Raw genomic sequence first — 25,487 nt, 5'->3', positions numbered from 1 at the left:
GCACCTTATTAAAATAAGAATAATCATATAAACTTATAGTCTGTTAAACCACCTACACACACACGCACGCAAACAGGAGCATTCATCCTCCAGATGCCAAGGTCAACCCAAGTCCGGCATGATAAACATGCATTGGACCAGCCCTTTAGTATAAACAGCAACCCAGCTGAGAAGTCAGGCATTTACAAGAAATGATGTAGTAATTACAGTCACCAGCATTGGCAGTGTTGTACACTGTTGAATGTGGGCCATGCAGTAGTGTTGATCTGAAACGGCCAATGTCACAACGTAGAAAGGAGCAGTAGTGAACTACGAGGAAGCAGCAGCTGTGTGGGATCAGTTAGGCAGGCGGCAGAGCCTTTACAGTCGTTATCATTCATAGGCTATAGCCATAATGTGATAATAACTCACAAAGAGCTGATTAAATGTTTCACAATGAATTAATGCATGCACAAAACTGCAAAAGAGTAAATGATAAAAGGACACGATCTATATTCAAAGAATGTATATGTTTAGATAGGATTTTGAATTCCGGTGCTCGGTTTTCTCACTTTTTGCTGAAAATAGCCTAAATGCGGAAGCTCTTGTTTTATTACAGCATCAGTGTACTGCACACATAGCTCGCTTTGGGAATTTGGGAACCCCCACACCGGTGCTGTGAGCGCTACCGTTGCTGTCCATCTAGGGGCTTCCCGCGTAGTGTGTTTGCGTGCTCGCGCCGGCTGCTTGCGTGTGATTAGCAGGCTCGAGCCCGCGCACGACTGGAAGGGAATAACAGGGAGTTTTCCTGCGGAGTTTTTCACCGGCAGTCAGTCTGTGGGATTTCCCAATGAAGGCAGAAATCTGGATTCGTAGGGGAAAATCATCCCAATTTTCCCACCGATTGTTATTGTCAACTAGCTGTTGATGAACGATAGCAGTGTGGAGAGAAACAGGTGAATTTTAGGAATTCACTGGAGTGGCCGAGGCAAAACATATTTTATGTTGTGTTTATAGCAAATGATTATCACAAATTGAATTATTACAAAACGAATTATTTAAAAGTTTTTTTTGTGTGGTTCCCGACCTGCAGGTACCTCCCCACCCACCCCTCCCCCCATAGTGAACCATACAATTTATATATATATATATATATATATATATTTTTTTTTTTTTTTTTTTTTTTTATTGAATACATTCTCATTTCTATCAACAGTAAAACATTTAGATCTGTAAACATACTATGTTCTACTGTCTTTCTACTAAAATATATTTAGTAACAGTGACACATTTCTGTGCATTTATTGCACCTTGAGCATAAAAAGAGGGGGATTCTGATTATTTAGGCCACCTGCAAGGATAAGACAGTAATTTCAGGCTTTGGGATCATCAGCATCAAATCTCTCTCCGGACCATCTGCTTAAACAGCTCACCGACACTGGATCAAGTCAAAGCCTTCGTTAGTTAGCCTGCAATTACACTGCGACCTCATGCAGGCTTAAACAGCATAGGTAGAATATACTTTTTTCATATTTTACTCTGTTTGATCAAAGTTTTAGGAGAATTTTGTGTTTTTCTAAGGGCAATTTTGTTGAATCGAGACACATTTGTGTTGCATATTTGCTATATGTTTTTAATTCAAACCCCACAGGTTATTTTCTGTTTTGTTTGACTGTCATTTGGTTGTTTGTCTCCTGCTTCAGTGGGTGTTTTCTTCTTCTTTTCTCATTTAAGAAATATTCTCCACACCTGCCAAAGCACCTACAATGACCCACCCCATGTCACGCAGCTATTGGTAAAGTGAAAAGGTAATGTTTTATTTTAAGGGTTTGCGATCATTTCCTGGAAATAAAATGTAATTTGGCTCTAATTTTGATTTAAAAAAGGATTTTCCTTGAAAGAAAGGTGTACTGTCTCCATTTTCTCTGTAATTAATAGCAAATATGTAGCTCAAACCAGTTAACTCCAAGGAAACTTAATGAAAATTATGGATCCGTAAAATAAAGCATTACTGATTTGCAAAAACAAAATGTGATCAAATGCACAATTTAAAATTCCATAATCCTGAACTTTTGAGCTTTTCCCCAAGCTTCTTTGAGTTTGTAACTCTAGTGGAAAAAGGGAGGGAGAAAAGGAAGGGCAAAGTCAAGAAGAGGTAGACCCAAGAGGTAAAAAGAGTAATAAAAATATATTATTGCAACAGATTTTAGAAGATTCACAGATGTGACATTTGGAGTTTCCATTAATGACAAAAACATCCCTCACGCCAATTAGACACAAATTACATAATCTCTGTAGGTTTCACCCAACTGGACTGCTGGTGCAGAATTTAGCCTGAGTGGTTTTAAAGTATAGCACCACCATCAGTCCAATATGTGTACTGTCTGTTGGAGCCACAACACAACATGCACCATCCTTTGCGAGTTCATCAAGAGCACACTGGTATTATCTGAGATGTTGTTGTTTCTCCTCATAAAAGTAACCATTAGCAGGTAATATCCTTTGTATGTAAACGTAACAATATGCCATTGTAAAAAGGAAAAAGGAAATGGTTTGAAATTAGTAATACTCAATACTCAAGTAAAGTACAAGTACCTCAAAATTGTATCTTTAGGGTGTTTTATGACAGAATAAGACCAGCACAAAATCAAGTGAAATTAGGAAATTACAAAAGGGAGGCAGGATAAAATGGTTAAAGAACAACCTAAGATCTGGAGGAAGCAAGGAAAGTAAGAGAAAAAGTGTTGGCCTCCCAGCTTCAGCCTCTCTCTTGTTCCCTCACCTGTTTTTATCTTCCCACTTTCACACTTTGGTATTTATCTCTGCCTTAACTGTCACCTGTGCCCCCGTCTGTCATTCCTTCAACTCGTCTAAGAGGTTAATCTCTCTAACCTCCTGTAATAAAACACGGACTGTCCATCAAATGTTCAGTACCCATGAAACTAAGGCTACATTGTGGTGAGGTATACCATTTCAGTGGAGCATTATTATATTGTTGGTACTTTAGTCCTATAAACATGGTTACTAATTAAACCCTGTGTTAAAGCAGAAAGAAGGAGGCGGCAGGAAATACCCTCTGAACATACAGTCACTGGGTCAAAGTGATGTCATGCTTCTGATGGCTGCTTCTTATCTTTAGTGCTGTAAAATATATGGGAAGATAAAGATAATGGAGGCTGACAGACATGTTTTTGTACAATCTATAAATTTCAATTCCCATTTATTGTCATACCAACATCATACTTTAATTTTAATTTCTTGCCTTGCAAAGGTATTTGCACACATATTTTTTCAGGTTATTTATCCTCTTAGCAAAAGTGGAAACCTGTTTATCTTGGCTGATTTTACAATTCCATTTATCTGCACATCTTAAAAGACCTCTGACTAACCCACTCAAGTTTATTTATTTGCTTGGATTTCCCTTGCTAGGCTGTTCAAATTCTGCCAAGGAAAGGCTTTAATGCTTCCTTTCTTATCTCCTTTAGCATAGGGTACTGGACCATCCTGAAAGAAGATAATGCCATCCCACAATTCTTTGCGGCCGCAACATTTAAAGATACCCAGAACTCAGCCGTTCACGAAAACAAACAAAATGCCTATGTTTTTTTGTTTTTTTACAAACAATCATATTGGGATTCATGTCGATAAATATCAGTGGAGAGGGGGGTTAGTATTAGCAACCATTCTCAATGTGACAACCATTTCGTATCACTTTTGGGACTGATAGCCTCTATTCCTTCTTTTATTTCAATTCCAACCTTGGTAATAAAGTTATATTTTTTCACTTTTTTATTGCCTTCATGAAACAACAAGGTAAGAACACACAGGGTGAAGTATAAGATGTGCTTTTTGTGGTCCTTCAAAACATAGTTTCACCACGGCTCACATAATTACGTAGCCTAGTGTAAGCACAGTTGGATTCTCTTACAGCATTGTGGTTGTCTTTTCCTAAATTATGAATTCTCCTTCACATCTTTCCTTGACCTCATGATGTCTTCTATTGAGGTAAGGTGGTTAGAAAAAGACAGGAAGTAGTTTTAGCCATGCTAGGCTACAGTAGTAGTAGGCTAAGGTCCTGGTAGCCCACCTGGGTGAGCATGTCCCCCTATACCAAGGCTTAGTCCTTACTGGGTTCAATTCCGACCTGCAGCTCTTTGCTCCCCATTTTCCTGTTTTCAGCTATTCCTCAAAAAATCCTGAAATATAATCTTCGGTTCAGACTTAGTTTTGTTGTACTGAAACATCAATAGAGTGATGCAGTTGTGAAATTGTACTCATTCTTCCTTTTATCAAAACCTTTCACTCACTCTTCTTGTTATCAAAACATACATTTATACATGCACATACTGTAAGTCAAACTAAAACCTAGGATATTTCACTTACTTGCTGATAAAATGTAAGAATAATACTAGGACTAAGGACTGTTAGCCATGCTTTATGTAGGAAAATTACACTCTGACCTTGAAACATAAAGAATCCCCAATGTACAGTATCCCCATCCTGTGAGAGAAGGGAAAGTTAATCTCTGTTATTTTTTGTCTGTCATTTATTGTTTCCCTTGTGACCCTTGACCTTAACCTAAACCTCCCATTTATGTGGTAATATGATAACATTTAAGAATTGTTGTGTTATATTTTGAATACCGAGCGGGTTTTTGTTTCTTTGGTGTGTACTTCGATCACATTGCAAAATAAATAAAGTAACCTGCCCACACCTTAATGTCATTCATTATCTTTGAGTCCTGCTGGCAGATCACAGGTAACTTAGTTAAGATGTACAAACTACATTGAGATAATTGTTCATTGTTTTTGACCATTTTCCTTCCTCCTCCTCAATCAATGAACAGCTTGACTATTTGACTCAGTACACCAGATCATGCTTTTCTCTGTTTTGTGTGTTTTCTCTACAATGGGATCAGAGAGAAGAAAAAGAAGGTGGCGGGTGGCACTGCTGTGAGTGACAGATTAAAGGTCCTAACGAGTGACACACTTAATGGAGTCACGACAGCAGCACAATAAGACAGTAAGCACTCCATCCACTACTGGAGATACTTGTAAAGGAGTTTTACATCAAATAAACTCACAGACTTAGTCAGTGAATTAATAGCTAGGACACATTAGATAGATGTGTCTTTTTTTTAAGATTCTTTTTTGGGGCTTCTTACAGCCTTTAATTGACAGCTTGAAGACTCGAAAGTGGAGACGACATGCAGCAGGGGCCCCGGGTTGCATTCGAATCCAGCCCACTGCCAAGGACTCTACTGGGTGAGCTAGCGGTCGCCCCTTATTGCATGCTTTTGATATATATATATACATATATATATATATATATATATATATACAGTCATGTGAAAAGATTAGGACACCCATGCTAAAGTTGACTAAAAAGAGGAATAAAAAAATCATCTTTTGCAAATTGATCTTAATGCCTTAATTAAAAAAATTAGGAAACATCCAATCTTTAAGGACACCAATTTTCTTTGTGAATGAATAATGTATCGTAAATAAATAAATGTTCTTCCTTAAAATACAGGGGGCATAAGTAAGTACACCCCTATGTTAAATTCCCATAGAGGCAGGCAGATTTTTATTTTTAAAGGCCAGTTATTTCATGGATCCAGGATACTATGCATCCTGATAAAGTTCCCTTGGCCTTTGGAATTAAAATAGCCCCACATCATCACATACCCTTCACCATACCTAGAGATTGGCATGGGGTACTTTCCATAAAATCATCTCTCAATGCAAATCAAACCAGCTATTAGGCTAACTGAAATAAAACCATGCCAATCTCTAGGTATGGTGAAGGGTATGTGATGATGTGGGGCTATTTTAATTCCAAAGGCCAAGGAAACTTTATCAGGATGCATAGTATCCTGGATCCATGAAATAACTGGAATCTCCCCAATGCGCAAGATAAACTAAATATATAGGCATATTTAAAAAAATATTTTTTACATAATTCTGTTTTTTTCTGTCCTCTCTCTGTCTCGTCTCTGCTGTCACTCACCGCCTCTGTCACGGTGTCTCAAGGTTACTTTAGTTCACTGGGAGTGTCTTATTGTACCACGTGATCCTGATGCGAAGTTACTCTGTGTCAACGCTGCAGGGAGGCTGCATGGTGTGATGAGCCATGGACCAAAAAAACACAGCTTATATTCAAATAGAACAATATTCATAACGTTTAAAAAAAAAGTATAGGCCTATGAAAAAAGCCCACTCGTATACAGGCTTTACTAACAAGCACATTTAGCAGATTTCTTTTAAGGGAATTGAAATGCCCAAATGCATCGCATGGCTTTTAGAAACGACTTACAAGAATTTCATAATCGTTTTTACAAATATAAGAATTAAATGAAGACTCGGTTTATACGTGTGCATCCAGAATAGACATGTTATCCCCAGTAACCTTGGCGTCGCATCTTCCGTCCGACCTATAAGCCCTTTTCTTTCAGCAGGGGAGTCTGCCATTGCGCAGCAGCCAACTAGGTGAAGGTGGAAAATCCACTAGGAGGAAGGATGCTTCAATAGGACGGGGTTTGTTTCTTCAATTAATTACACCCTGCTGGACATCGCATTCTCCTGCCCAGCTCCCCCACTGTGGTCTGTCTCAGATATAGTGTCGCCCCCCCCCCCCCCTCCTTAATCTCCCAGATTGTCGGCGACTTGCTGCAGCTGCAGTCGATGCTGCAGTTTTGAGCCTCTCCTGCACCGGTACAGCTGACTCAATGAGAAAGACATGCTCGCATTCGTTTTGGTCTCTGGGTCGCTCTGGATTATATTAGGTGAGTTTTGAATATGTGTTTGTGTTTTTCATTCATTTGTTTTGATTCGGTATCGCTGGGTTGGGAGCTATAATAGCCGATGCACCTGTCTCGCAGGGGCCGAGGCGCATTGTGTGTCATTCACTGCCGGCTTTTTCATTCATCAAGGCCTTTCTTTTTGCAGAATCTACCGCGTCGTGTGTTTAATCATAATGTATTGCTGCAGTTGGCGCGTTGCCTGCACGGTAATTACGCCGGTGACATTTTGTTTTTCTTAGACTACACGTGTATGAACCAAACCTTAATGCAAACGTGTTACGTCTCATTTTTAGCAGGCTTTAGCTTCAACCACAGTGTTTGGATTTAAACTCCAGGGGTATTAGAGAAACATGGAGGGATGCTTTCAGATTGCCTTTATCTTAACTAGGTAGGTTACAGGGTGATGGACAAGCTGCATGCGATTAAATGCATGCGGGTCATTCTGCAGATCAGGTATTTCTTTTCCAATATTTAAAGAAAGAGCTGTTCTCATAAGCCAACGTGTGCATTTGAGGCCGGCCAACTGCTAAGGTCGTGCGTAGAAACCCGGACACACGTCTTTAACAACTTTCTGGTGTTAATTTGTTTCCACCTAAACGAGACTGTAAAAAACATCTTCACAACCTCACAGAGGCTATTTTTATTTCATACTAAACATGTAAGTTGGCCAGGAAGCCGGTTGTGAAACTCAGCATTTTGTCTGTGATGTCCTCCGCCATGCCTCAGTGAAGGAGGGGAGGGAGGATGAGGAGGATGAGGAAGGATGACGCGCTTGAAATTCCGCCCCTGATTGGACGGAGCTGTCCAGGCGATATGGGTGCTGAAATCCTGCGGCCTACCGGCAAGGTAGAGAGCTAGAATGCTCCGTTCTAACCGACACAGCCCCAGTTTATAGAGCGGTTTTAGGGGCATCGAAACGTTTCAGAGACACAGTCGTTGACCCCTAGTCGTCTTTAATAGGCTATGCGCGTGGACATTTTTCTACAATATATAATCCCTTTCGAGCTGTGTTTGACAGTAGTGATACAGACCAGATTAGAGGCGTTGTAAGGGACAATAGCGGAGGGTTATTGCTTTTATGTAATGTGTCATGTAAGAAACAGTGTAAATGCTCAGTGAAGATTTTTTTAATGGATCATGACAGTAGATTACAACAAGGCTAAGTTTTAATGGAGCATAAGACAACGTTTAATTATGTATTCCTCCGCCAAAGAGTATAGGTCTTCAGCAGCAACTGCACTGCATGGTTGCTAAGTGACGAACAACCAGTAACAGTTGGTATTTTGGTTGGTGCATTAATATTAAAAATTGCTCTAACAGGGTTGCAGGTGTTGTATATTTAATAACCAAGCAACCACTTAGAATAAAGGCCCAAAGTTGTTTAAAACCAAATGAATTGTTTGGCGGAGAATATATACACATCAACGCTGAAAAGGGCCCAATGGGGAGATTCATGACACCTTTAACCTGTCAGCACCCTGCTGCTCCTCAATATAAATTATTCATTTTAATCACCATAGTGCAGCCCCACACAGCCTGTAAACCTATTCTTTTTCCCTCCTCAATATTTAATTAAAGGATGGTGGTGGAGTTGCCCCACCCTTTTGCGGAAAACAACCAATGATGTTTTAGTATTCAATGATGGTAGCTCCTCTCCTTAACATAAAACAAGGCCTATGCCCACCAGAGTAATAATGACTTGTAACTGTATGACTCTTAAGTATGACATGTTGCTTTTTTGTCATTCAAACAACTTTTAGATGGTATCAAATTAGAAATTGTAACAAGATGGGAGGAGAGAGTCTGAGGGATTTTGAACATTTTGAAAACCTGCAAATTAAAGATACCCTGCATGACTGCACAATTTGACAGAATAAATGTTGATTGTTGCCTGCTGTGTAATAAATGCCTGTCATTGTGCACTCACATCAAGTGCTAGGAGTTGTGAGGGAAATATACTTGCATGTAGCTCACCAAGACACATTCCTCTAGTTACATGTCTTACAAGTGCTTTTATTCTGATTTTAATCATATTTCAAGAAAGTGATTTTAAGATTACATATAATAATATTTTTTTTATGTATATAGCACTTTACATGGTACTCAAAGACACTTTAGAGTAAAACCAGGACATATAGCACATTAAAAACAGATAAGCAATAAAACCAACACATAAAACAAGCATATTAAAAGCAATTAAAAACAATAAAACCAGTAACTTTCAGGTGAGAAATGTAAGACTATTGTATGTCGAAAGCTAATCTGAAGAGGTGTGTTTTGATTATTGTTTTGAAAGTGTCCAGGTCAGTATATGTATGTGTGTGGATCTGTATGGGTATATAATCTTAAAATATCAGCCAGTCTGGATGCTCTCAGATCCACATGGCAGCTTTCCTCCTAAGTGGCGTATTGCTGTTTCAGCATTCAGTGCACCCTCTTCCTCATATTGTGGATGCTGGGCAGTAATGGCTCAGACTAAAGTGCTGAACCAGGTCTGTCTGCATATCACGTGCTCAAGAAGTTCTCTTATAGATCAACCTTCCGTGTAATGTACAATGTTGTCCTTGTTTGGTTTGCGTTACTTGTCCTGCTCCTTTCAGATGAAAACCTCAAATATTGATGGGTTTACTATAGAAAACCCTCCAAGAAGCCTCAAAGTACTTCTTAAATTGAATTTCAGAATTGCTTTAAAAGGAGAACAATTTCTTAACCTTCAAAAATCAACAATGTGGAGAAAGTGGGCTTTCACCAGGAAGCAGTAATATGTAGCCTTTAGCCTTGTGGTTGCCAGCCTTTTTGACTCATATCCTTTAAAAACTTAAGCAGTGCCCACAAAAGCCCCATGGCAGGATGCACATGCACAGTGGTGAAAAATTTAACAAAAGTGTTTTCCCCCATCAGGTCCAATGATTTCACATTATTAGTATTAATCACAAAAAAAGAAGTAACATTAATGTGTTTTTCTCTGCCTTTCCCACCCATAAATTACATCATGACCCTGAAAAGATCGTCTTGTGGCCCTTATCCCCCAGATTGAGATCCACAGGATCTGCCTTCACTCTCACTTTGATAGTCAAATCAAACTGGTAGCAATCTCATCTAGTGTTGGTGTGTGTTATTTGTTTAAATGTGCAAATATCAACCGTGTAAGTGTCTTTTTGCATATGTGTGCCTACATGTGTATGTGGATTGTGTGTCACTAAGCCAGTGTGTGTGAGTGGCTCTTTAGTGAAGGAGAAGATGAGTGCAGGGTGTTTAGGTAGGGGGAGGGTTTCCAAAAAGAGAGAGAGAGCGACAGAGAGAGAGAGAGAGAGTGGTGGAGGAAGGGGTGTGTGGGTGTGGTATGAGAGCGCAGCGTCTGTTGAGCTGAGGGTGGTGTGATACGGAGGACAGCCAGGGCCAAACTAGGCCAAAACGCATTTCGCTGCCTTCCTCCTGCTTGCCTCAGCTTAATCTGGCCCGTGGCAATGGGAAGGTAATCCCTAGTTTGCACAGGGTGATCTCATTTCTGCCTGAGGCCCCTTTAACATACAATATCTAATTGTACATATTACATTTTATATATACGCTAGGGGTCTCTCAATCAAAACTATGGATGTAAACACAGACTTTTGATGACGTTGTGAAGTGGCATTATGGGTGTTGTAGTTTTCATTGTTTAACACAATTGCCGATTAAAATATATCTGTTCACAGATGGGTTTATCCATTACAGTTTTATCCATGTTACGTTTAGTAATGTTTATTCATGTCATTCTGATAAATTAGCTGCAGTTTTCCACCACAATATCACAATATATTTCACTTCAGTGTCACTTTTTGGATGTTTTCAGCACCGGGGGGAAAAGGGTTTGTTGTAATGTTACTCAACACCGCTGAGAGACTTACTTCGCGGCTGTGGCTGGCTGCCGAGTATCTTCGGGGCTGGCTGCCGAGTATAACGGCCGAGGATACACCTACATCCATGGGATGGCTGCCGGGTGTTGCTACCGGACTCTCCCCACCTTCACCTTTTGTTCGCAGGACAGTCACCATTTGTGCGTATACAACTTACAATGACTTACAAAGATACATAACAGCTACAAGTGTATGCACTATACAGGATTTACCCTATTATACTTTATTGACAGGAATTGATAGGTCAAACAGCAAACAGCCACCCACAAATAGTCTATAAACAAAGCATCAGGCTGTCTTTGAGATTTCACATGAACAACGGTTAAAGTTGCTCAGGCTACCGAAGAATACTATAATTCCTCCGTTCAATTAGGCCTAAGCGACGCACCCCAAGCTTCCATCCTCAACCGTTTTTGCCAGCAGCATGTTAGCATTTGAACAAAGTGCTGTGTGTCCAGAGCGTTTGCGGACTGTAGTTACAGTATTGCCTGAGGCCTTTTAGAGGAGCAACACTTAGGTTTTAGTTTGTGATCTCCCTGCAGGGGAAACGGCCTCTAACATGTTCTGTTTGAGCTTCAACTTTACTCTGCAAACAAAATTGTATTGGTAGTTGCACCCGGAATTGCCTCCAGCCTGAAACTAAACAACAAGAACTTTGCCATTAAAATGTGAAGAAGTGAAAAATATGCAGCTGTTACTTGCATCTATTCTGAATAAAACCAGAGGATGCAGCCAATGGCCAAGTGTGACTTTGCTCAAGATGCAAAGGCGTTATGCTGTCATCTATTCCTAGCCTGACATCATCATACTCAGATTCTAGTCAGAACTTCCCGACCTCAAATGTTGTGGGCGGGGCTAAATTCGGCAAGCATCCAGGCTAAGCTATTCCATCAATCAATCTCTCTCAAGGGTTAAAGACGACACAAGGGTTAACAAACAGCCAGGTATATTGGCTCTTCCAGTCTCTCCACTGCTGGCTGTTCAAATTTAACGGGAGAGAGGAGCAAGAGGGGTTAGGATCGTGACCGGCCTCTGACGAGCTGTTACCACCACCATCTTCAGCCAGAGAGGACATTATTTCTTCAGCTTCTTCTTGCGTTGTCACCCTGGCGGGAGGTGTGATAACAGGGCTTGCAGCAGGTGAATCGGTCGTGCTATTAACGTCATCGCTACACAATTTCTTAGTAAAACCAAAATGAATTAAACTGCCTTGTTTTCATTTTGCCAAGGCTATATGATGCTAACTGCAGAATGGATTTCAAGGACTTTGCGCGCCGATTAATGGCCTCCAACGTTTATATTTTTTCTACGAATCTTTGAGTTAACATGTACTAAACATAAGTTGAGCAGCATGTATAGTTATCTTTATTGAAGTGAATTAGGTTTAAATCGCCGTCATGCATGAATTAATGATATTTTTTGTAATTTTACACATAGTAATCCACATCACATTACACAAAACTGGCTGCCTCTTACGCCTTTGTAAGTCCTGCTGCCTAGACCACCACTGCTTTAATAAACTTCCCGCAATGCAAATACAGTTTAGATCTTTCGGATGATTTGCTATATTTAGCCCTCGCTTGCTCTCTATGTCTCTTTTTACTTTTACTTCAGTGCTGCATTTTTTAGAGATTATATATATATATATATATAGAGAGAGAGAGAGAGAGAGAGAGAGAGCTCAACAGTGACTGACCAAAAAAAAAATTTATTTGGTGCAATATAGTAAATTTTGAAAACGAAAAAAAGGCAAAGGTACAAGGTACATGTTTGCATAAACGATCATAGACTAGAGTGGGAGCAGCTCACTAGGCGTTAGCGAGCTCCACCAATCAGAGATGTTGCTCTTATGCTTAGGATTGTGGGTAGAGTAAACGGTTGATTTTATACAGACTTTTGGCTTCTACTGAGGCATAAACCTTTGTTTCACAATCTCGTAGCTCGTGGTAAGTCTACCTTGGATGATTTAGAAATTATGTCTAATAATCAAAATCCTTATGCAGAATATGAGTGGGATTTTTACTTTCGGAACCACGCTAATTATATATAGTTCTATAATAGCAGTCCTTCCTGCTACGTATATATCATCCGAAGTAATTCTTTCTTCTGCAGCTTCTATTATTCACTGATTTTATTTTATGAATGATAATTGGTTATCATGTTGTGTTGCCTATCAATTCAGAATGGGAAACAGCTGTTGTGTGCATACTTCAGCGTCACATTATTAGTGACAAGAAGATGTTGTGGTTTGACTCATGGAGGGTGGTCCTAGGAGAGGAATGGCAGAGAGCGCTAAGGATGCGTGGTTAAAAGAGAGTGAGTGACAGAGAAGGTGCTGTGCAAGTATGATTAAGCATTGGTGTTTGAAAAGAGGAAGCAACAGGAAAATGAAGATTAAATGCATTGATGCAAGTGAAACTGACCCTTACCCTGCAAAACAAGAACAAAAGCATTTAAATAATAAGAAAAGCCGGGTAGGATGTCTTTAAATAGAGTGTGGTCGTGAGGTTACTACTGGCCATCTGCCTTTGTGCTAATAGGCTGTGATCTCCCCACACTGGACTCTAATCATTGGTGACGGCCCTCAGATGGGCCGATGAGGCGGGGCTTAAGGAAGCAGGACTGCGTTTACTCGACTTTAAGCTTCAGAGGTCACAGGAAGTGTAGCTGGCCCATTCACAAGCTCTCATCCCTGCAGAGCTTGCAGCACTAACGCTGCACCAAAATCCTGGGAGAGGAAGAGCAAGTGTCCTCATGAACAGGTGACATAAAAGTATTGATTAGGAGCTGCTGCATTAAACAAGCCTTGATGCAGCAGAGGTTTATAGCTAAAATCAATATTTGGACAAGTTTTACTCACATTGTTTAAATGGACTAAATAACTCAACTCCAACTTTTCACAGGTCCTCAGGGAGCGACTATTCAGAGGCACTTTAGATGAACCAGTTGTGGGAATGTAACATCTATGAAGTCAGCCAAATCCTTCCTAAAATACTGCCACTTCTGGAGCACATTTAGCCTTCATGTGAGTGGATACAGCTGGAAATTGTCTTTTGCTCCTTGTAATTCATATTCAAGTCAAGAGCCAGAGTTAAATTAAATGCTTTGGTAGAGATTTTACAATTTAGTATTTCCATGTGCGGATAAGCAGTGAGCTGATAAGCTTTAGGATCCTCAAAGTCATACATTGTGGTTGAATTCATTCATGGTATCCATCTTAAGTGGATTAAAGCTAGTTAAGACTTTTTGAGTAGATGTGTACAGCTGATAAGATTTCACTTGTTGTTCAGATCCATATTATCCATAGTATTTAAGCCGGCCCTTAGGATAAAGCCCTAACCTGAGAAAACCCTGACGAACTTCCAGCAAATTTGAGATTTGCTCTGCAAGTCCGTCTGGCCAAGAGCCCATTCAAGCCCATTTCCAATTTTTCCAAATCGAGGCACCAATCACAACTGTTGAGGCGGGCTTTACACAATGACGATAGCGCAGTGACGGCAAGCAGCAGTACGGCCACTGAAGTGCAGCAACCCGTTGATGCCGCTGTCGCTGCTACGTCACCCGGATCGTTGGTCTGATTGATTGAAGGAATATCCAATTGCGCCCAGAGGCATTTGAGCGGCGTCCGTTGGTGACGCCCCTTTGGAAATGGGCTGTGAATGAACCTTCCTCACACCCATTCTCAGTTACAACTGAGAAGATTCTGGTGTCAACCAGGCTAATAAAGCCCTGCTCGCTGTTGAGGTCTATTCAGACATCGTCCAGCATGTACAAAAGGTTCAAATGTTTATTTTATTTTTTGCCCAGCTGTTCATGCACAGTATGTACGCTGAATGCTTTGTGATAGATATGATACACATTGCATTATGTTCCCTCTGTACAGTGTTGTTGTGTCCACATCTGTCGGGCTTTCCAGCCAAGTTTATATTGATGTTTACAAACTAGACATTGATTGATGTTGCATCAAATTTTGTAAAACATTTTCATCCGGACTTGATTCTGTTTTATCAGATAAATTAGGCTGCTTGCTGTTTTGACAGCACTCACTTTAGATTACATTTCAGATGACAGCTGATGTGACTGAAGTAAAATCCCAGGAAAATATTGACAAAAAGGATGTTATAAAAAGTCAATAGATATGAAGAGACAACTGAAGCTATCAGACCTTCGCATGGTAACACAAACTGGATGTTAACATTAGTAGTTGATGATTTAAATTCATCATTCAGTTGAGAGAATTAACATTTATATTACAGTTGTACAAAGGGTTAGAGTTACATTATTACATATAAGCTACTTCATCAGTGGATGGAGTTTACTCAGTTGTCATGCAGATCGCTCTGTTGTCTTCTAAGTGCACGTTTATGGCATTGTCTACCATCAAACCTTTATAACTGCTTTGTACAGTAGTTGCAATGCTAGATTACATTGAAGGACTGAGGTCTATTTCCCAAACTTCCCTTTAACAGATGTGTGCATCCTTTTTTTAAGTGGATCTGTAGTTAGAGGGATTGTCCTGTAAAGTTTAGGATTGCCGATTGTGTCCACATCAACAATCCTTTATCCTTTAGCAAGACAACACACCTTCATTTAAAAAAGCTAAACGGCTGCGCTGTAAATGCCGCAGAATTTCCACTGGAGACACAATGAAGATTAACTCGATTTTTGGTGTGGTGTGATTTCACACATTAAAGAGAGGGGTCTTTGAGTTCACAAGCTTATAAAGGGCAATGTTGTTGCTGACCTGCTGTTTTTCTGTCACACCAGCTGAAGCAACAATCTTTGTAGAAGGCAACAGGGACGGACTTTAAGACCGAGTGTCCCTGGGGTGGGTGATTTAGGTTACTATAAGACAGAGAGTTGGATAGCAAACAGAACCATAGGCTTTAGTGGAGAAAAGGTTGAAACAGCTGTACAAATGACACTGTTCTTATCTAAGATAGTCATGATAATAATTTCAATTTCATCCACATTAGGGAAAAAGACGACTGCATTTCTTCGCGGAGCCTCTTGAATCTGACAGACTTTTTGTGCCACCGTGGCTTTTTCAGCCTAGAGATATATACTTCAAATGAGTCAGCCCCTGAAATGGGACACTTCTTTGAGGGCTAATTAATTCTTAAGACCTGTTCCCGCCCTCCACCCAGCACTCAACCCTCCTCTGTCTCGCTACAGTCTGACATCACTTTTTAAGAGGAAACATTTTCAATGAAGTTTTCAGTTGAGGTTTCAGTGAGTCAACAGAGGTTGGCATTCAGGTCAATCAGAGTAGGTGAGATCCTGCTCTGAACATTTGCTGCTGTCTGTTCTCGTGTCTTGTGTTTTATCTTGTCAGGAAACGGACATTAATTATTAGCAGTCAAACAGGAAAATGCAGACGAGAGCAGAACAAAGAGAGAGTGAGTCATTGACAGGCAGTTAGATGTTTTGCATTTCTCCTGGAGGCCAATTAGGTGATTGGCAGGCTGTGAGTCTTTTGTGGCTGTTTGGCTATTTCATGGCAGGAGGATGCTTAGTGCTTGCTTGTCCATACTGTGTCAACCCTGCCAGCTCAACATCAGAGCTTGTTCCTTTACAAACATGGGCCAGGTGTTTAATTACAGCCCACACACTTTGAAAGTTTCCAAAATATGTGTGTTGCGCCCACACAAATGCTTTCCAGGGATGGGTAACAAAAAATTAGATCCATGTATGGTACTTTATAAATCAACAGGATACTCTTTGCAACAAACAACATCAGTAACATTCTTGTGTTACTGACTGTACAATCCAGATCCCAAGCTTATTTGTGTGTTTGTGTCTTTATTCAACCAATGAAATGTCAACAAAGACTTTTCGTTTACTCCTGCGAGGTTAAGTTAAGGCAAATCTAACCTCCTCTATTCCAGCTATCCACACAGTGGTGTCAGTAGGTTATGGAGTGTGTCTATATTTAGTGCTGTTTCCCCTCCTCTGCCTCTCTTTCCAAGCACTAATCCACTGTGGCTTTGTCACCACTGCAGCTAAGCCACATCAGCCATTGTACACAACGCAAAGCACATGCATTGAGCTACATTACACGTATGTCATCAAAGCAGCCCACTTCTTATGAAAGTATTCCCACAGTGATGCACAGATGTTTATATAGAAAATTTGGAGTTTACTGTGATTATAAAATCAATAAGCCATGCAGGCAGGCCAACGAGCAGATAAAACATGTATATATGTATATCGTCTGTCATGTCAATAACAACATACTCAATCTCCTCAAGTTTAATCACAATTTGGACCAATGATGCAGTGGTTATTGTCTTAAAAATGTTGAAACTTTACTTATAATGTAAGGTGTTATCACAATCACCCCAGGTGTATCGGAGACATTATGACCTTATATTGTAGCTTCCTCAATTAGTCAATCAATGTGTCTCTGTAAGAATATCTGCATGTAATAATAATACATTTTATTTATGGGCGCCTTTCTGGACAATCAAGGTCAACTTACAAGACAATAAAATAGTAATAGAAGAAGAACAAACAGAACATTACTAAGTATAGATGAGTGGTGATCATGTTGGATATGCCAGTGTGAAAACATGTGTTTTCAGCATGTGTCTGGCAAGTTGGCTTTAATCTAAGAAAAAGTATGACCTTATGGTAATAAAACCGTTGCCGGACTCAATATATTTCTCTGAAACATATAACCCTAAAAATCATCTTCTAAGAAGTGATCATCATAACGATTAAATGCATTCATTATCAGGCAGTTCATCCAATATTTATAATCAGGCCACTTGTGAAACGAAGTCCACAGTAACTCCACAGTTGTACAACAGGTCAGGTTACTGTTTTTGAGGAGGTCAACATGGTGGATTTGTTTAGTTGATATTGGCCTCTGTCTGATAGCTGGGAGGTTTGTCTCTTTGTTTTTATAACACGGTTCAGCTGTTTATGTCCTGTTGTCACGAAACCGCCATGGAAATGATCTTGTCTGTGTGTATTGTGCTGCCTGCCTGGCTGGTGCTTTGTCATTGATCTTCCTGTCAGAACTGCTCAGATACATCAGTTGCACTGTAATATGGAACAATACAATATGAGATGTAGTATATGTAGGTATTGTAATGTGGAAAATAAAGTGTATGACAGGAAAACACTTAAACGTTCTATGCAAATCAATCAAAACTGAACAACTCTGATGCTGATAAATGAATTTGTTGTATTTTGTTTGATTTTAAAAACATATTGTAGTTTTTACACATTAGTTTTTGTATGAATTAAATAAGCAGGATACTATTTGTAAATCAGTGAGCTTTAGAGTTATGGTGAGCTATTTTTAACTTTGGGCAGAGCCAGGCTAGCAATTACCCCCTCTTTAAGCTAGGCTAACGTTGTCCCGACTGCAGATCTATATTTAACCCACAGGCTTGATATCGAATGCCTCATTTAACTCCTATAAGAAAAGCAAATAAGCCCAAAATCTTAAACTGTTCCTTTAAAATGATCAAATAGTCAAATGTGTTTGATATACTAACTTATTTCCATGTTTGACATGTCTCTCTTTACTTTCTAGATCAGGGGTCACCAACACGGTGCCCGCGGGCACCAGGTAGCCCCCAAGGACCACATGAGTAGCCCTCAGGCCTGTTCTAAAAATGAAAATTGAATACTGATATTATCTGTTTCCCACCTTGTTAAGTCATTGTTGATAATTATTGATAATGAGAAATCATTAACATGATCAGTGTCTTTACATAGATAACTATCATTAATCATTAATAATAATATATAACTAAAGGCAAACTGAGCAAATTGGTTATTTCAGAAGAGTGTATCAAACTGGTAGCCCTTCGTATGACTCAGTACCCATGAAGTAGCTCTCAGTTTCAAAAAGGTTGGTGACCCCTGTTCTAGATGTTCTGTTGTCAAGAAAATATATTCCAAACAAATGAAGCTGTGCTCATAATTAAGTCTAACTCTGGGACAGACTCCAGCTGCGCACAGTGGGCCACACTGTGTACTCAACAGTGCAGAACATTTTATCTCAGAATTAACTATGACATTGTAGCTGCTTCAATATGCCAAAAAAGTGTTGTTTAGTTCAGAACCATCATCAGGTGGTTTCTATTATTTGCTATAGCGCTCAACATTTCTCAGAACTTGAGCTCTAATTCCCCATCAAGATTACTGGAACTGCAGACAAAACGGGGACAACAGAAAAAGAGGAAATATCAGATCACTACAGTAAAAAATAGAGAAGCAGAGAGTCCTGTGGTGTTAAAGGCACAATACTGGTCATCACATTAGAGGCATATGTTACGTTGTGGTTTTTCAGTTACAGGTGATAGTTTCGGTCTGAACAGAAACATGAGTTTCGTTGAATTAAAAGGATTCAAGCCCAAGTAGAAGCTTGGGAAAGCAGCGTCAGGGAATTCACTATAGAGCAGTTAAAGGTACTGTGCTTCTGACTTGAATTAAAGTAGTGGAGAGGATAAGCAATAGCTATTTTACCGTGTGTAAATGTGATGTCACATGTCAGTGCTGCTTTACACATGAGTATAGATGACTGCTGATGTGCTGCCTGGTGACAGCATGTGCAAAGTATACCATTTAACATATATATATATATATATATATATATATATATATATATATATATATATATATATATTTTATATATATATATATATATACCAGTGTTGTGGTTGTGTTCTGCGGAAGTGCCACATGTGAAAAATGTTTTTTAAGAATTTGAAAATTCTGACTTTAAACTCAGAACTCAAATACATTTTTCACTTTGGCCCTAATCCTCTTCAGCAGACTCCTTTAGGGGTTAACAAAGCATTTAGCTGAACTTTAGACTTATCCAAAGTACCTACTCTGACTTCCTTTATACTACACTGGCACGCAATTGTAATTCTGTATAGGAAGCAAAATTGTCACATAGTTCTTTAAGGAGTGTTAAAATATCGTTAAACAGATATTACTCACTTATCCAATAGAATTTCAAGTTGTCTTTGTCTCTGTGTTTTGTAGTCAGCTGTTAGCAATTAACAACCAGTGCATTAGCAAACATAGAAGACACTGAGGACATCTCATTTTTATGGGAATTTAAGGGGTTTAAGTAACTTGAGGGGGGTTTGGATTCTACAATTTAAAACTGACATAGTGGATAGTTTACAGGCTGATTCAGTATTTCTTTAAACTCAATGTGGTCATGTGCGCTGCAATTTTTCTAGGAATCTGGCATTTTAGCTGCCTAAGGGGGGTTAAAATTCTACAACTCAAAACTAACATTTCATGGATAATTTATACGTGTCATTATTTCCCCACCATAATTTATTTCCTGGCAATGCAGAGAGGGCTTTCAATTATACTTTCATGTTAGGTCTAATAATTGTGAGAGGGTTTGCACTCTTGAATCCAGGTTTATGAAAAGATAGTCAGATGCGTAGAGCTAAAAACAACAGGCTTTTTTTATTGAACAATTGCCCGCACACCTATAATAAAGAATGGAAGAGGCTCTTATGATGTAAAAAGAATGCCAATGTTTCAGTCAAAGGAGCATCGTCAGCACAGCTTACTCTTATATAATACTAGATTTAAACTAAATAAATAAAATGTTAACATCTCAAATAATAATTATAAAGAAATTAGACTTTACTTTTGGTGTCTAGTCAAACTTTCCTGGTAGAAGATGACTTAGACTCATGACCTCGGTATTTCTAAAACCCTGGCTGTTTACATCATCGTTATAACGCATTTATACGTCACCTTTATTGGATCTCGAGAGACAAAAATATTTATCTTGTCTCTTATGTTGGCCTTGCATCACATTTTTTGGGGTTTGAAAGTCATGCATCTGGCTTCCTGGAACCAGCCTTCACCCTAATGCAGGTTCATATGATTCAACTTCCCTTTAGTAAAGTAGGAGTGAAGAAAATAATGCTTCTACAAAACGTTAACATGTGAATGAGGAAGTCAATGTTCCCACGGCCTCAGATATTTATATTTATCAGCTTCACTGTCTGTTTTGGTTCTGTGCATGTGTTTGTGAGGCAAAGAGAGAGAGAGCAGACAAGAAGTGATTCTAATTGGCTGTGAGCTGCAGTAGTGCCGCGACACCATTGGTTCAGTCAGGTGGTGCTGTCTGACTCATTTCCTGCGGGAGAGAAGGAAACCCTCCAGTCAGCTTTGCAGCCATAGATAAATTATACATCTCACACAGTGCGTGCATGCGTGCGTGCGTGCATGCGTGCGTGCGTGCATGCGTGCGTGCGTGTGTGCGTGTTTGACTCTTTTTTTTAAACCATAAATTACGTTTTTAAGGTCCTGGGTGGAGGAGTGGTCTCATGTGTAAAACACTCAGACAAGACTGGCTCAAAGTGGTTTAAACTCAAACCTGAGAAACATGTAGGAGGGTCTTGTTTTGTGTGTGTGTGGAAATGTCTGAGTCTGCACCTAGGCAAATTTAGGCTCATGAGAATGTGTTGCAGGGAGATTGCATGTGTGGGTTTCCACCCGCACAACAAAAATATGCAGGTCAGACAAATTAGAAACCGTCAAACTACTGTCTAGACCTAGTTGCATTGTGTAGGTTTACATATCATCAGCTTGCAGATCTTAATACATTTAGAAATCAGTCACTGGAAAAATAATCCTCATGTATTTTCAGATTATTTCTATTTATTATTACATTTTTCATTTCTTTATCTAACAGCTGTGTTTCACAGACCTTAAAGCTATTATTTAAATACCTCCCCTGGCACACCGATTTAGCTTAATAGGTTTTTGTTTAGGGATTGACTGATCATGCCAAGATGCATAAAAGCTGTGATTGAAAATACCACTTATTCCACCAGATATTGATTTATAACCTCTTCTGAATTGAAATAAAATATTACAATTTTAGAAATATTCAACACATTCTCATGAACGGGTTCATATGGTCTCATATGAAAACTTATGCACAACAATTTATGATATTAATGATATCTTACAAAATCACGACAAAAGGGGCGACCAGTCACATGACAGTTATAGCGACCAGTCACATTAAGTTTAGCCACAAAAAGGTACAGGTCACTGTGATGGTCGTGACAGGGGTTGTGATAGGTCAATTAATCCACAAAAAGGTGACTGTGAAACAGCAATGTGACAGTTAAGTTTTGGCACCAAAACAACAAAAACATTTGTGGTTTGGGTTTAATAACCAGTCCCCTTAAGTAGTACTCCCAGGAGACCTGTTTCTTTGGTTAAAGTCTTCTGTTTTCCTCTTAGCTTCTTCCAATACACAAACTCCAGTCCCAAGCTTAAAATCCTGTGTTTTGGGACCTTACAGGTCTCGCGCAGTCTTATACTAGGTGTTTCGGTCATAAGTACTATGGCCACTAGCGACCACTGCCTTACAGCAGGGCTTACAGTAAAAAATATGTGGTTCATTACAGTGGTATTCAGATTTTGGCATAACAATGCTACTACTGTATATAAACACAAAAAAGGGACAAAATAATTTTAGAAATCATGAGTCAAAGAGTGTTTTCTATCATGCAGAGCTGAGTTCCACCCTGATGGAGAAGATGCAGGCCCAGGAAATGATGAGCGGCCTGAGGATACCGGAGATGGACGAGCTGGGACAGTTCTTTCGCTCCCTGCCGACCTCCACGCTGGTGGGGATCGGCGCTCTGACTGCCGTGCTAGCGTACTGGTTGGCAACCAGACCCCGCCCCATCAAGCCACCCTGCAGCCTGCTGCACCAGTCTGAGGAGGTGCCGGTAAGATGGAGCACACACACAGATGTATGCACATGTATGCATAAGTATATTAGGGTCTCATTCACAAATGCTGTCAATATTCTTGAAATGCTTCACACCTATTTGCACACCCAAGTGGATAAGTTGCACCTGATTTCTCAAAACTCTTATTTTTGTGCCCCACAGTTTTCCAGTTTTAGTTTGATTACACATACACTCATTTAATTGTTATCATGCACTCACAGCGATATGCTTCACAAGCAGGACAGAGTGTTGTGTGTTTTGTTTTTTCCCCTGGGTTAATCTGTCAGGCTACATACGCATGGCGCTAACCATCTGAATGGTGGAGCTTGTTGGCACAGCAGCCAGAAATAGACCTGTCGACACTATGGTTATCTCCTCCATGCACTGGCGCGACAGAGGGAAGCTGAACACCTTTCATCTAAACACGTGCACTCGATTCCACCCCGTCCTGGTTTAACCAACATCCTGACTACACCAAACACACTCACACAAACACAAGAGATAAAGACACAAGACAATTTCAAATATAACACAAATACACACATCTTGTGTATGTGTGTAAGAAAGTGACGGTCACAAGAAGGTGATGCAGTATTAAATTAATGTGAACACTGACCTCACTAATGCTGAGCCAGCTGCGGTGTTTATCCTGTTTTGTGTGTTTTTACCTTCAATGTATAATCTTTACTCATTGTTAAAAAGATACTTTTCCAATTCCAAACCAGTCATCTTTGTGTGGGCAGTGTGTTTAGATAAAAAGTTATTGGTTTCCCTCCTTGGCGCCAGTGCATGGAGCAGCGAAGGTCTGCCTAGATGATGCGAAAGCCATCATCCAGCGGATCTCAGCAGACCTCCACTACTCTGTCCCATGGGAGCTCCGTGCACTGGCACGACAGAGGGAAGCTGAACACCTTTCATCTAAACATATTAAACGCACTCGATTCCACCCTGTCCTGGTTTAACCAACAATTGGACTACACCAAACACACTCTGTATCACACACACACACACACACCACAACCCTGTTCCTTCTCACTGACAGGTGAGGCTGGCAGCATTTGTAGTCAATGTTAAAGTCCTTTGAAATGCTTTTTGTGGCTCTGAGGTTTTCTTTTCATGGAAACTTGAGAAGGTCTTTGAAGAATGTGATGAAACAGATTGAGATGCCTGTGTGTCTGACAAGCACATGCATGCATGCAAAGACACACAAACACACTCATAAGATTCATTTTATGCCAGGCTCCTTAATCCTTTTCAACCTAAATGACTCATTTCCACAAAAAAAGGACTTTGCTTCAAGCATTCTTTTTCTTTATGTGAATGAACTCTACAGTAATCCCCCAGAATGCATCAGCAATGTACACACCAGGGAACGAAACAAAGTAAGCTCAGCTATTTTTATTTGCAGTTGTGAGCTGACAAAAGAGATGGATTATCATTTGGAGAACAAGGAAAACAATTTTCTTCTTACTCTCCCTCAGGCTCTTGTATCTATTTAACATCTTAATGATGGAGCACAATTAGATTATGTTTTGGGTTTTGTTGGTTATTTGTTGGCAAATTTAGTTTTTTATTTTGGTACCGACACCCCCGGAGTTTAGAAAAGAAGGTTGTGAAGAATATTTATAGTGTCACATTGTTTCTTTCTCTCTCTCTCTCTCTCTCTCTCTCTCTCTCTCTCTCTCTCTCTCTCTCTCTCTCTTTCTTTTTGCAACAGCATGAAGATGGAGGTCACAGGTCCATGATGGGCGACAGCTCCAAGCTACTGGCCTATTACCATGACGACGCCAGGACCATGTACGAGGTCTTCCAGAGAGGCCTTCACATATCTGGTAGGTAGGATGTTAGCGGGGGAAATACGTTTCAGTATGTTTATGTTTCTTACATTTCCTTATTTCTTTTATCCTCTTCTGGGTATTCTGTCCATATTATAAATTGAATGTATATTTATTTTATCCACAGGACAGCACATAATAAGTTAACACATGTGACAAACAATAACAATTTTTTTTTTACATTTTTCCTTGAAGACAATTTTAAAAACCCCAATCATATCTCTTATGGTGGTGGTAAAATGAATCTAACGTTAACAGCGTCAGGCCTCACAGGGAGTATAAGTGACTAGTAGTGAAACTAGTCTATAAGTGAAATAAAAAAAAAAAAAATGTGAAGAATTTTACCACCTACCAGGAAAACACAAGAAGATTTTAAGGTTACATAGGTTTTGTTTGACCCTGATCTGTTTACAATCACCACCATATTTTGAAGTGTAATGCTTTGTCCACCAGGAAAATAATAAGTTTACATCATATTATATTCTATATTTGTTCAACAGGTGATGGACCTTGCTTAGGCTCGCGGCTCCCTAACCAGCCTTATAAATGGATATCCTACAAAGAGGTTAGTGCCATTCAGGGGACATCTTATCTCCTTGTAACAACGACAGGTGCAATGGGTACTAGGAGTGAAATTTTAAAGAGATGCCTAGCATGCAGAAACTACCACAGACAAATGCTACAAAATGATTAATTTAGCAGTAATAAAGCGGAATTTACATTGCTTTTAGAATTTTAGAAACTTAAAAGGGTTTTTAATCTTATTTTGGCAGACATTATCGAATGTCTTTGCTATAGTAAAAAATATTTAATATTTATATACAGCATTTCCTGTAAAAGACACATCCTTGAAATGGCAAACATTATTATCACATATCATCAGCTTTGTAATGACATTTGATGAGCTATAATCCGACCATATCTAGTCCATTTAAGTATATGTGTAAGGTGACACTCAGGTGTAGTTTGCAACCTGTGCACCTGCACCACAGAGGCTTTGTTGCACCAAATCTGCCTAGCAACCAACCATGGCACTGACATGAAGGTCCACTGAACTGCAGTCTGCAAACATTGCTAAATATAGATAAACAACACATAACACAACACGTGGCAAAAAATGTGTCAGTGTGGGTGGAGTTACAGAAGGTAGGTACAGTTATTAGAAAAAGTAACTTATTGAGAAATAAAAAAAACCCTGTCTAGTTGACATGTCGTGTTGTCAGAT

General features: G+C 39.6%; 1 protein-coding gene across 2 annotated transcripts in view; it reads left to right on the top strand.

The window, feature by feature from the left end:
- The first annotated feature begins 5,989 nt into the window (after positions 1-5,989).
- The window catches only part of acsl6 (acyl-CoA synthetase long chain family member 6), a 37,858-nt gene continuing 18,360 nt past the window's right edge, over positions 5,990-25,487 (top strand). Inside the window, exons 1-5 of one of the 2 annotated variants that reach the window (XM_031308033.2) lie at positions 5,990-6,515; positions 6,633-6,763; positions 22,204-22,424; positions 24,145-24,259; positions 24,763-24,827. In XM_031308033.2, the coding sequence (XP_031163893.1) occupies positions 6,718-6,763; positions 22,204-22,424; positions 24,145-24,259; positions 24,763-24,827 (447 nt within the window). In that variant the 5' untranslated portion in view covers positions 5,990-6,515; positions 6,633-6,717. Of the gene's footprint in view, positions 6,516-6,632; positions 6,764-13,580; positions 13,703-22,203; positions 22,425-24,144; positions 24,260-24,762; positions 24,828-25,487 lie in introns of those variants that run through there. The other variant, XM_031308034.2, reaches the window with a different exon arrangement.

The sequence above is a fragment of the Sander lucioperca genome, chromosome 13 (assembly GCF_008315115.2).
Source record: "Sander lucioperca isolate FBNREF2018 chromosome 13, SLUC_FBN_1.2, whole genome shotgun sequence".
NCBI classification, from domain to species: domain Eukaryota; kingdom Metazoa; phylum Chordata; class Actinopteri; order Perciformes; family Percidae; genus Sander; species Sander lucioperca.
The sequence above is the reverse complement of the archived record's forward strand: the minus strand, read 5'-3'. Positions and strand labels throughout refer to the sequence as shown.